The sequence below is a fragment of the Eurypyga helias genome, unplaced genomic scaffold, assembly GCF_000690775.1.
Source record: "Eurypyga helias isolate BGI_N326 unplaced genomic scaffold, ASM69077v1 scaffold4299, whole genome shotgun sequence".
Taxonomy (NCBI): Eukaryota; Metazoa; Chordata; class Aves; order Eurypygiformes; family Eurypygidae; genus Eurypyga; species Eurypyga helias.
In genome coordinates, this window is record NW_010273802.1 from 435 (window position 1) to 12,393 (window position 11,959).

Sequence of the window (11,959 nt, forward strand, 5' to 3'; positions counted from 1 at the left end):
AAGGTGGGTGCTGCTGTGAAGCAGCTAAAGAGCTGGAGCTGCCGGGACTCTGTTTGCCCTGGGCAGTAAAAAACCTGCAGGTGAGGAAACCCTGTTTTGGAGTGAGCTTTGGGAAAGCTGCAGGAGAAGTTTTTGGGAGCAGCGGGTGCCGTATTGTTCTGCTTCCCGTGAGGATACACAACGGATGTTACCGAGGTCAGCGTCAACAGTTAAAACGAGGGGTAGTAAAGAGCTGGAGCTGCCGGGACTCTGTTTGCCCTGGGCAGTAAAAAACCTGCAGGTGAGGAAACCCTGTTTTGGAGTGAGCTTTGGGAAAGCTGCAGGAGAAGTTTTTGGGAGCAGCGGGTGCCGTATTGTTCTGCTTCCCGTGAGGATACACAACGGATGTTACCGAGGTCAGCGTCAACAGTTAAAACGAGGGGTAGTGGCATGAAGTCGTGCCAAGGAGAGTCACGCTGGCAGCGAGGCTGGCTGGGCGCTGGGACAATTTTCCAGTGGGGAAGTGATGGAACAGTTATTGGGGAGGGGAATCGAAAGCTGCGTCGGCTGCTGTTAGTGAGTGCTGGGTCACTGGGGAGGTGAGTATTTGTTTGCAGGAACATCAGCGGGCCGCAGTTGGGAGCTGGGCTCCTCGTGTGTTAGATGCTGTTCGGAGAGCGTGACAGGGAGTCACTCTCTGTGCCGCCGCCCTTGGAGCGTCTCCTGTTTCTTGACTTTTTTGGCTCTGTGGGAAGCAGGCAGATTGCTTACTCTGAAATTGGTGCGAGTAGACCAGATTGGACTAATATCAGTCTTTCTCCACCTCTCTCGATAGCAAAATGAGTTCCATGCTGACCCATGCCGTCAGAAACCTCCCTGCTTCCTCAGCATGGGCTGCCAGGGTCTGTAAGTATCTTTACAGCGATCGAAAGCTTGGCTCGGTCAGAAAGTTCTGGTGTAAGCGTTGGGTTTGGAGTGGATGCTTGTGTCTGCATCTCTGTGCTGTTGCCACTTTAAAAAACAATGGTGGTGTTGGCTTTTTAACTAAGTAGTTCCGTTGTTGTCCTGTTTGTCCCTTCCCACATTGGATGTGGGCGGAATCTCCTGTTAATGGGTAACGCGAACTGTGTCGCTTTTATGAACAGAGTCAACTAAAAACCATCTCATGGGTGTTGAGGTGAGGTTGACATTATCTTCTTTGTTTAACGCTCCTCACAGGACCTAGAAATGTTTTAACCCTTCAGGTTGACAAAGCCTATTTTTTTAATTTCTTGTTTTTCAGTTGCTCGATCGCTCGGCTGCTCTTCACAGTTACAAGCCGCAGGTAGGGTGAAAACCCCGGGATTCTCAGTGGGTCTGTGCTATGAAAGACTATTTTTGAAGCTGCCTCCCTTTTCCAGAGTCTCATTCGATGTGACTCTGAGCGTCCCTCGCGAGCCGCAAACACATAAAAGTGCAGGCGAGGTGCTGCTCGCAGCGGAGGCCTCTCAGCCCCCACGTGCCCCTCGCGGCCCTGCCTGGCCCAGAGCTCGCGCCACGTCGTCACCCGATAGATTGCTATTTCTAGAACCTGAAGGGAGAGGCTGAGCTTAGGGTTTGGAGCCCGGGCACGGCCTGATCGCTTGCCCAGAGGGGAGGGGATTGTCCCTGACAAGGAGACACTTGTGGAATTAGCTCTGAAATCCAGCGAGATCGCTGAGAGGCTCCGGTCTCGGTGGAGCTGCTGAGCACGCAGAGTTACGTGGGACTTTAGCTGTGGCCCTTGCTGAGCGGTCAGGACATTCTGGGATTTGTTAGAGGGGGTGCTCAGGTGGCTGTAATGCGTTGAACTGCCTGGATTTTGGAAACTGGTCTAGACAGCAGCTCGCCCTCCTTGGCTTTATGCATAGCTCCTTATATAACCCCAGAACACTGTTGGGGTTTCGTCCTGCAGCTTGCTTGAGCGCAGTGTTTAGCTGGGCTTAATCTGCTTTTACGAGCCTTTGTCCTTTTCTGGCTCGTAACAGAGCTGCCCCGTGTTGCTGTAAATGCTCGTTAAAGATTTGCAGCCTGACTGCGTTAGACAATTCGCATCGTTGCCGAAGAGCTCTGACAGTGGCATCTTACTGTGTCATGATGTGCTTTGCCTTGAGCCCGAGATGCTCCGAGACCTTACGCAGAAGTAGCAAGTTACCCACAGCAGCTCTGCGCCCTCTTCTCGCTGCTGCTCGGCTATGGGGGTGCGAGTCGGGGGACTCCTCGAGCTGCGTTTTGATTCACCTTGAATTAGCTCAGCTTGGAGCACGTTAGCTCGCCTGAGAGCACATGTGTAGGCAGTCACTGTGAAGGTGGGTTGCTGTTTGCACTCCTCACTGCTCCCCAAGTGAGAGACCATACGAGATCCTACTCGGGCTTTGAATTTGAGCTGCCTCATTCCTATTCCAGGCGGTGCAGCAGTTTCAGACGTGCCTCTTCCTGCAGCCCTCTTGTCAGTGCTAACGGAGACTGGGACCTACCTGCCTTCATTCCCAGCCGTGCCGTTCCCTCAGTGGAGCTGTAGATGAATCTCTGCTGATGGAGGAAGTGCGGAGTTGTTCAGCCATTTTTCACAAATCACATGATTAACCAAAGACATGATTAGAGCCTGGGTGTCCCACCTACTCTGCTCTTCACTCGGGCACCAAAAGAGAACAATTGCCCTAGTTTTCTGGTAATTTAAGTAGAATCTGACTTGAAGCTTGCTGGTGTTGTTGGTAATGGTCACTTCTCTCTTAGCAGTCCAGCCTAAGAGCAAGAAGACCTTAACCAAAAGCGGTGTGAAGAACATCGTCGTGGTAGAGGGCGTCCGTATTCCATTTTTGCAGTCTGGCACCACGTAAGTCTGAAATAACGAGGAAAGACGTGCTGGCTCGGTTAATAGGAGACTCTTTCTCTGAAAAACACTTGGCTTACTCCCTTGTTTCCACGTAGTTACGCCGCTGCCTAGAAGTACTGGCGTGGCAGTGAGTTAGGCTGCTGCGGTTGTTCCATCTGACAGAAACTTGTGGTTTGAAGATCACCCCCGCGGGTGAATTCTGAGGAGAGTGAGGGTTTGTGCTGCACGCAACGAGCTGTTGGAGAATCTGTGGCAGATAAAGCAAAGAGTCACACAGCACTAGCAGGGTGGGTGCGGAGAATCTGCAGGAGGCTCCTGCTGGCACTGCATTCCCAGCTGAGTTAGAATCAGACCCAACCCTTAGGTGGGGTAGGGGATTTCTTTATTCTGTTACTGCTGCTTTGCAGTGGTTTTAGTACAGCGGCTGTATGCTGACCCCTACACACACAGTCTCCACAACCCAGGGAGTTACGTGTGTGGCTGTAAACGCAGTGGGGCGTTTCAGGTCACCGCTGCTTTGGTGCTGACGTCTGCCTACAGCGGTGAAGCAGACACCTCTCTTGGTTTCTGATGCTCTTAAGTGTCTGTCTCTCCTCTTCAACTTCCAGGTACGCGGATCTTATGCCACATGACTTAGCAAGAGCAGCGCTGCAGTAAGTACATTGAATACTAGAAGGACTCAGAAAGCTCGCTGAACTGCTGGGGTCCTGATGTTGGCTTTGACGGATCGGAGAGCCGAGGCGCTGGCTTTGTCTCTCAGTGATACCATCCATGTGCTTTGTTGTTCAAGCAGTCAGGCCTACAACAGGCTTGTGCTGCAGCCTGTTGTTACATGGCGGTGGCGTTGCTGTCCTGATGGCAAATTGTAGTTAACTGGAATTCTGAGTGGAGTTTTTTAAATACAGAAGTCATAGCTACTGTTGTGGTGGGCTTACAATTCATGGGAGAAACAACCTGGGCCGTGCGGGGGGAACTTAAGTGGCAACAAGAATAACAAGTTAATTGTGTCATCTGTCCTGTCCCTTCCATTCTGCAGCTACATGACAAAAGCTCCAGGTCATTAGCAGAGGGTTTGTTTTGTTGAGAAAGGTGCTGTTGCAAAGTGCTGTTGGAAGGGGAGAAGGCTTTACCGGGGGGAAAGGAGATGTCAGGGCCCAAGGAAAGATCCTGAGGTTGGGTGTGGTTGTAGAATCCCAGCATGGTTTGGGTGGGAAAGGACCTTAAAGCCCACCCAGTGCCACCCCCTGCCATGGGCAGGGACACCTTGCACTAGACCAGGTTGTTCCAAGCCTCATCCAGCCTGGCCTTGAAGACATCCAGGGATGGGGCATCCACAGCTTCTCTGGGCAACCTGTCCCAGTGCTCCCCACCCTCTCCAGGAAGAATTCCTTCCTGATGTCCCATCTCCATCTCCCTCTTTCCGTTTAAACCCGTCACCCCTTGTCCTGTCACTCCCTGCCCTTGGAAAAGCTCCCCCAGCTTTCATATGCTCTCTAATGAGCTGTGAAAACACAATGCTTATTTTCTGTGTCTCTTTAGTGAGGTTTTACATGTTCCTACACCCAAGGTGGTTGGATTTGTTATCTCTTAAGTCACTCTTCCTTTAATTTCGATGTCAGAATACTCCAAACTGGGGAAGATGCTAACAACCGTTTCGAAGGGGTGTGGTGTGGAGTAGTTGCGTTCATTTCGAGCGATGTTGCCGTGATTATCCGCAGTCCGTAGGCAATTAACACTCCTCATGAAGCCCATCCGCTCACCAGATCTCTCGGAGCCAGGGGCGAAATGCAGCTCCAGCGTTGCCTTCTCTCTCGGGAAGGGAATATTTGAGGTCTGTGCCCTGCTTTTGCTTACCTGGTGCAAATCCTCTTGGTTTTGATGTTCTCCCTAGGGGGTTGTTGAACCGGACCAGTGTCCCAAGGGATGTTGTCGATTACATTGTGTATGGCACGGTTATCCAGGAGGTGAAAACCAGTAACGTCGCCAGGGAGGTGAGTTACCTGCGGCGTTTCCCTGGCAGGCTGATTCCTGCACCTCGCGCGCGGATGACAAACACTTGCAAAGGAAAACAGTATGTTTCAAAGGACCATAATACAGGAAATAGATGATTTGGGAGTATGAACTAGTTGTGCGGTGTTGTCTGTTAAATAACTGCCCGGGACTCTGCCTCCTGTTGAAACCTGCCACGGGTCAAGGCCGTGTTAGTGCTGCAGAGCTCGATTCTTCCCTGGCAGGGAATCCTCTGTTACCGACCGCTGATCGCTCGGCTCTTACCCGAGCTGGACTGCAGTGCTGGCTTCTCTGAAGTGCTGAGGAGGACTTCAGACACACAGAGGATGCTGGATAGATTGTTTTCTTGCGGTATTTACTTAGTTGGCTGTTCCGGTGCAGCTTTTCAAATGGAGTGACTGAGCCGCCCTTTTTTCTGGCGGTCAGAAAGCGTGGTTTGTGCACGCCGGGAGAAGCTGATCTGCTGAGGTAACGTTACAGGGGTGGCACGTGATTTTCTGTAACCCGGTGCCTCCACTGCCGTTCTCTGCAAAGGGGGGCAAAGCTGTGAGGTAACCTGGGCTGGAAAGACTTCGGAGGTGACGAGGCTGCCCCCTTCCATCGGCATTTTTAGCTCCGTGTATGCAAATACTTGCTTTGGTCACCTGCCAGTCAGATGGGGCTGCGGTGTAATTTTAACTTGGGAACAACTGTTGAACTTTAAACTACTTGGCCACGTCGCAAGTAGTAGGGGAGGCTCTTGGCTGGGTCAAGTGAGACGCCGCGTTCTGGAGCTGCGGGAAGCGTTTCCTGCTCTGTCAAGTCACGGTGCCTTGTACTGAGGGGTCTGAATAATTCCTTTCACGTGCTGCCTTTGCAGTTAAGGTGAAGCAAAGATGATGTCAAACAGCTGGAATCTCTCTTGAAACTGAGGTTTGCGATGAGTTTGTCCCTCTTTTAATCCGGGGCCAGTGTCTGGCTGGCAGCTGCCTGTTCCTCCTGTTCCCATTGTCCAGGGAGGGGATTTGCTGCTGCAGGAATTGCCTGGATACAAACTCGCTGTACTTGTTCTCAGCTTAGGCTGCAGAAGCCCTGACTCTGGAGCAGAAAATGAGGTTTTAACAGTCTTTCTGTCTCGCAGGCTGCCTTGGGAGCGGGTTTCTCTGACAAAACTCCAGCCCATACAGTCACCATGGCTTGCATTTCTTCAAACCAGGCGATGACCACAGGTAGGTTTGCCTGGAAAGACAAGTTGTGGGTTTCAGACTGAGCTTAGCAACTCCTCCACGTCCCTCGTCTAACTTGGAGTGCTTAGGGAATATAAGTAAGCAGCGGAAGGCATCCTGGAGGGGAAGGAAGGATTTTGAACGTCCGTTGTGGTACGGACGGAGTGTCTGCTGCAGACCAGCAGCAGCTTGACACCCTTCACATTCAGAGATAATCTTTGCTCAGTGGCTCTGTTAGGTTGGGAGGTAAAGACTACACCTTGGTAAGGATGTCGCTGCCTTTCAGGCTACTTTTGTCTTTGACTTAGCCTAAACAGAGCAAAAAAACCAAATTTGAGACATAGTTCCTGGCCGGCATCAGGGACAGTGTGGCCAGCAGGACCAGGGCAGGGATCGTCCCCCTGTGCTGGGCACTGGGGAGGCGGCACCTCGAATCCCGGGGTCAGTTTGGGCCCCTCACGGCAAGAAAGACCCTGAGGGGCTGGAGCGTGTGCGGAGAAGGGAACGGAGCTGGGGAAGGGGCTGGAGCACAATTCCTGTGAGGAGCGGCTGAGGGAGCTGGGGGGTTCAGCCTGGAGAAGAGGAGGCTCAGGGAGACCTTATCGCTCCCTACAGCTCCCTGAAAGGGGGGTGCAGAGAGGGGGGTCGGTCTCTTCTCCCAAGGGACAAGGGATGGGACAAGAGGAAACGGCCTCAGGTTGTGCCAGGGGAGGTTTAGGTTGGATATTGAGGAAATCCCTTCCCAGAAAGGGCTGTCAGGGTTGGAAGGGGCTGCCCAGGGAGGGGGGAGTCCCCATCCCGGGAGGGGTTTCAGAGCCGTGTGGATGTGGGGCTCAGGGACATGGTCAGTGGGGGCTGGGCAGTGCTGGGGTAACGGCTGGACTGGGTGGGCTGAGAGGGCTTTTCCAACCCAAACGATTCCATGATTCTGTACTGTTCTGAATCGCTGGGATATTCATCTCCAACTGCTTTGTGGGGCAAAGAGAAGTGGAAGCAAAGTTACGAAACTGCCATGATTCAGAGGATGTCAGTTCAACCTGCTCAGCCCCTCTTAAGCTTGTGCTGCGTGACTTGGCCAAAGCCAGGGGCGGGAGAGGGAAATGGTGTCGCAGTATCCGAGGCACCGACGGGGTGAGTGTCGCTCCTCCCGGCAGCTCTCACAGGAAGCTCCCTCTCGTTCCGCAGGCGTGGGGATGATCGCGGCGGGGCAGTGCGACGTCGTCGTAGCGGGGGGCGTGGAGTTGATGTCAGACGTCCCCATTCGACACAGTCGGAAGATGAGGAAGACTATGCTGACTCTTAACCGAGCCAAGACCTTGGGCCAAAAGCTCTCCCTGATTTCCAAAATTCGCCCTGACTACTTTGCTCCTGAGGTAATGTTTTTTTTTTTCTAGGCATTTCGATTTTTAAGCTGGAACAGTTTTACAAGGAGGTGTAAAACAAGCTGCCTGAGGGAATCTTTGTAGCCTTGATGCAGAGGATTCAAAAAGGGAGCACTGCCTGCCTGTGGCTCGCTTCTATTGCATCCCCATCCTGTGCTTCCGGTTCAAACTGCGGTTGGCTAACGCATCTCGTAGCATTCCTGACTCGGCTTTGTCTTACACGTTGGTCTCCTGCACAGCTAACTTCCTTCAAAACCTCCTTCTGCAACTCCCAGACAAACTGGGCTGGAAACTACAACACAGAAGCTTTCTTTCCGGCGATAGAAAACTTACACAAAGGTCCTCCAGGGTCAGAAGAATTTTTGTTTCTTAAATAATTGGAGTGACATCCTTAATATCAGAGGATCATCCTCGGTATATGAATCTAATTGCAGTTTGATTAATGCATCTTAAACACACCTTATGATTCCTCTTCCCTCTTTGCCCAACTCTTCGTGCGGCCGCGCCGCTGCCGGCTGCCTTTATAGAATCATAGAATGGTTAGAGTTGGAAGGGACCTTAAACATCATCTAGTTCCACCCCCCCTGCCATGGGCAGGGACACCTTCCACTAGACCAGGTTGCTCCAAGCCTCATCCAGCCTGGCCTTGGACACTCCCAGGGATGGGGCATCCACAGCTTCTCTGGGCAACCTGTCCCAGTGCCTCACTACCCTCTCTGTGAAGAATTTCTTCCTGATATCTAATCTAAACCTCCCTGATTTCAATTTATACCCATTACCCCTTGTCCTATCACTACAGGCTCTTGTAAAAAGTCCTCTCCCAGTACCCTTGTAGCCCCTTCAGATACTGGAAAGCTGCAATGAGGTCTCCTCGGAGCCTCCTCTTCTCCAGGCTGAACAAGCCCAGTTCTCGCAGCCTTTCATCACAGCAGAGGGGCTCCAGCCCTCTGATCATCTTCGTGGCCTCCTCTGGACTCGCTCCAAGTGGTCAATATCCTTCTGATATTGAGGGCTCCACAGCTGGACGCAGCACTCCAGGTGGGGTCTCACCAGAGCAGAGTAGAGGGGAAAAGATCCTTCCGCAGGAGGATCGAGCGCGGGACAGCGCGATGTACGTACAGCGCAGACGAGGTCAGAGTCCAGATAAGATGAAAATTGCAGCCTTTAATGCCCGCAGGGATTTCCTGTGTGCTGCCAGAGGAATAAAAGCAAAGCTGAACTCACTTGCCCTCGCTGGTTTTGCTCGAGGAGTTATTTGCAGGGAGTTTTAAGGTCCCAGGGTGTGTTTCACCTCGGCCCAAAAGGTCCCGTCGCCATTCACATGGGAGTCCGTGTTAAATGGACCAGGCAGCTGCTGTTCACACGTGCAGATCCAGTGCAGTTCTTCAACCCCTGGAGTAAGCAGCGGTCTTGACCTCTTTTTTTTTAATCCTTTCTTTTCTAAAAGTCTTGGAAAAGGATGGTTCTTCCAAGGCTGAGCCGCTTGTGGTTCTTGAGCTCCGCTGCGAACTGCACTGCTTCACCCACCTGAGGGTCTCGCTGGCCGCCTGCGCGGGGCTTAATCAGCTTCTGAATTCCATGGAACTGCCCAGGGATGGTGTTTCACGTGGGCTGCCTTTCTTTTCCCTTTTCACAGCTCCCAGCCGTGGCAGAGTTCTCCACCAGCGAGACCATGGGACACTCTGCCGATCGTTTGGCTGCTGCCTTTGCCGTTTCCCGTTTGGAGCAAGACGAGTACGCCCTCCGTTCGCACACGCTAGCCAAGAAAGCCCAGGATGGAGGCTTGCTCCTCGATGTGGTGCCCTTCAAAGTGCCAGGTGGGAGTGCACGTGCGTTCGTTGTTGGCATGCACGAGGTCAGGAAAGAAATACTTACTTAGGAACGGAGGGGAAATACTGGGGTTGGAGTCAGTGTTCGGTGTATCTGATAGGATTTGAACTCTGAAATGCTCTGTTTCTCCCTGGAAAAGTGATGAGATAGGAGCGTGTTTCTAAACGTGGGTATCTAAATAGATAAACTGCTGCCTCCAGCTCTGGGCCCCCAACAGCAGAAGGACACGGAGCGGTTGGAGCGAGTCCAGAGGAGGCCCCGGAGATGCTCCGAGGGCTGGAGCCCCTCTGCCCTGGGGACAGGCTGGGGGAGTTGGGGGGTTCAGCCTGGAGAAGGGAAGCTCCGGGGAGACCTTAGAGCCCCTTCCAGTGCCTGGGGGGCTACAAGGAAGCTGGGGGGGACTTTTCCCAAGGGCAGGGAGTGACGGGACAAGGGGTAACGGGGTTAAACGGAAAGAGGGAGACTGAGATGGGACATCAGGAAGGAATTCTTCCCGCAGAGGGTGGGAGCACTGGGACAGGTTGCCCAGAGAAGCTGTGGATGCCCTATCCCTGGGAGTGTCCAAGGCCAGGCTGGATGAGGTTTGGAGCAACCTGGGCTATGGAAGGTGTCCCTGCCCATGGCAGGGGGTTTGGAACTCGATGGGCTTTAAGGTCCCTTCCCACCCAAACCGTTCTTCTGTGATACTGATGCCACAAATGGAGTTTCCTTTTTTTCCTCCTCCTGCTTGTCATAAAAAGCACATTTTTCTGATCATTTTTCCCCCCTCTGGACTTCTGCTGTACAAATTTAAATACTTTGCTGGCTGACTTAGTGTAAATGTTCTTTTTTCATTAACAGGCAAAGAGACAGTTACCAAAGATAACGGGATCCGTCCTTCCTCGATGGAGCAGATGGGCAAGCTGAAGGCGGCGTTCGTCAAGCCGTACGGAACTGTCACAGCTGCCAACTCCTCCTTCCTGGTAATGCGCGCTCCCATCGCTCCGTGAGCCAGAGGGGAAGGCTCTGCTTTCCCGCTTCCCGCTCTGCCTCCCGTAGATGGAGCTGCTGTAATCCCTGGGCATGAGTGGTCTCCTCTGTGACTCCTCCTGCGTTCTGACTCAGGGAGGGGAACTGTCCGGGAGGCGTTTCAGAGCCGTGTGGATGTGGGGCTCAGGGACATGGTCAGTGGGGGCTGGGCAGTGCTGGGGTAACGGCTGGACTGGGTGGGCTGAGGGGGCTTTTGTGGTTCTGTGCTCTCATGAGGGTGAGCGCCTCTGCTGTCAGCTGGCCCAACTTTCTGCTCTCGCACCTCGCAAGCCTCGAGGGCCAGGGGCGCTTGCTCCAAGCCTCATCCAGCCTGGCCTTGGACACTTCCAGGGATGGGGCATCCACAGCTTCTCTGGGCAACCTGTCCCAGTGCCTCCCCACCCTCTGCGGGAAGAATTTCCTCCTGATACCTAATCTAATAGAATCGGTTTAATTCTAAACCAGGACTAAACTCCTGAAGTTTTGGTCCGTGTGACCTGTTCACTCTTCAGGAGGCGGCTACGGGGGGTTGGTCACTCAGAGGCACGTGTCAAAGTTCTGTCCTGGATGTGGTTGATCAAATTCTCAGTCTAGAAATTCACAGTTTGAGTCTAACCTGGTCCCTTTCACACTTACCCTGTGATCCATGCGGGGAAGGAGAGGCTTCTCTGGGGCATCTACGATGAGCTCTCTGCTGCGCGTGCTCCTTTTCCTCCCTCCTCAGTGCTTCCAGAGCAAGTGTCAGATGCTCAGGTGTAAGGCAGTCGTGTCAGTCCAGTGAGGGGTGTTCGAGCCCCGGTTCCTGAGGCTCAGCACCGCCTGGAGCCCCCGCAGAGGACTCGAGGGGACGGTCTCAATCCCGCACACTGCCCTGGCAGGTTCTTGTGGGGTTTTAAAAGGCTGTTGCGCTGCTGTGGCTCTCTGGGCGGCAGTGGTATTTACTCCTTAGCGTTCCTGGGGAATTACAAGCCCAGGAATGGAGGGGTGTTCGAGCCCCGGTTCCTGAGGCTCAGCACCGCCTGGAGCCCCCGCAGAGGACTCGAGGGGACGGTCTCAATCCCGCACACTGCCCTGGCAGGTTCTTGTGGGGTTTTAAAAGGCTGTTGCGCTGCTGTGGCTCTCTGGGCGGCAGTGGTATTTACTCCTTAGCGTTCCTGGGGAATTACAAGCCCAGGAATGGAATGGCTCTGTGCCGTGGGTCTCTAGGCCAGCTCAGGCTGTTAGCCCAGAAATGAGTGGTCACGTGCCAAAGCCACGATGTTCGTTTTCGCAATGCGGTGAGCCTTGTGTCATCCCAGAATTATTTTTTGGGATGGAGCTGAGTGGAGGGTGAGTGCTTGGGGTAACCAGCTCGTCCTCAGGCCTGGCAGGGCTTCTGGGTGCCTCTGTCCTGTTTGAAACTGGAAGGTTGTGGCTCTGGACCATGAGGAGGCGCTTCAGCAGCGCGTCTGCTCACACTGTTCGGAGATTGTCCGTCCATCAGCTCAGTCAACAGACTGTTCTTTGTGCTGGAGCGTGTGCGGAGAAGGGAACGGAGCTGGGGAAGGGGCTGGAGCACAATTCCTGTGAGGAGCGGCTGAGGGAGCTGGAGGGTTCAGCCTGGAGAAGAGGAGGCTCAGGGAGACCTTATCGCTCCCTACAGCTCCCTGAAAGGGGGGTGCAGAGAGGGGGGTCGGTCTCTTCTCCCAAGG

General features: G+C 53.5%; 1 protein-coding gene across 1 annotated transcript in view; it reads left to right on the top strand.

Annotated features, from left to right (window-relative positions):
- Window positions 1–815: 815 nt before the first annotated feature.
- Window positions 816–11,959, top strand: part of HADHB (hydroxyacyl-CoA dehydrogenase/3-ketoacyl-CoA thiolase/enoyl-CoA hydratase (trifunctional protein), beta subunit) — a gene marked incomplete at its 3' end in the record, with an annotated part of 12,264 nt that continues 1,120 nt past the window's right edge. The window contains exons 1-9 of the mRNA XM_010159603.1: window positions 816–885; window positions 1,262–1,303; window positions 2,734–2,833; window positions 3,442–3,486; window positions 4,725–4,824; window positions 5,964–6,051; window positions 7,234–7,421; window positions 9,067–9,247; window positions 10,101–10,222. Of these exons, the coding sequence (XP_010157905.1) occupies window positions 819–885; window positions 1,262–1,303; window positions 2,734–2,833; window positions 3,442–3,486; window positions 4,725–4,824; window positions 5,964–6,051; window positions 7,234–7,421; window positions 9,067–9,247; window positions 10,101–10,222 (933 nt within the window). The remainder of the gene's footprint in view (window positions 886–1,261; window positions 1,304–2,733; window positions 2,834–3,441; window positions 3,487–4,724; window positions 4,825–5,963; window positions 6,052–7,233; window positions 7,422–9,066; window positions 9,248–10,100; window positions 10,223–11,959) is intronic.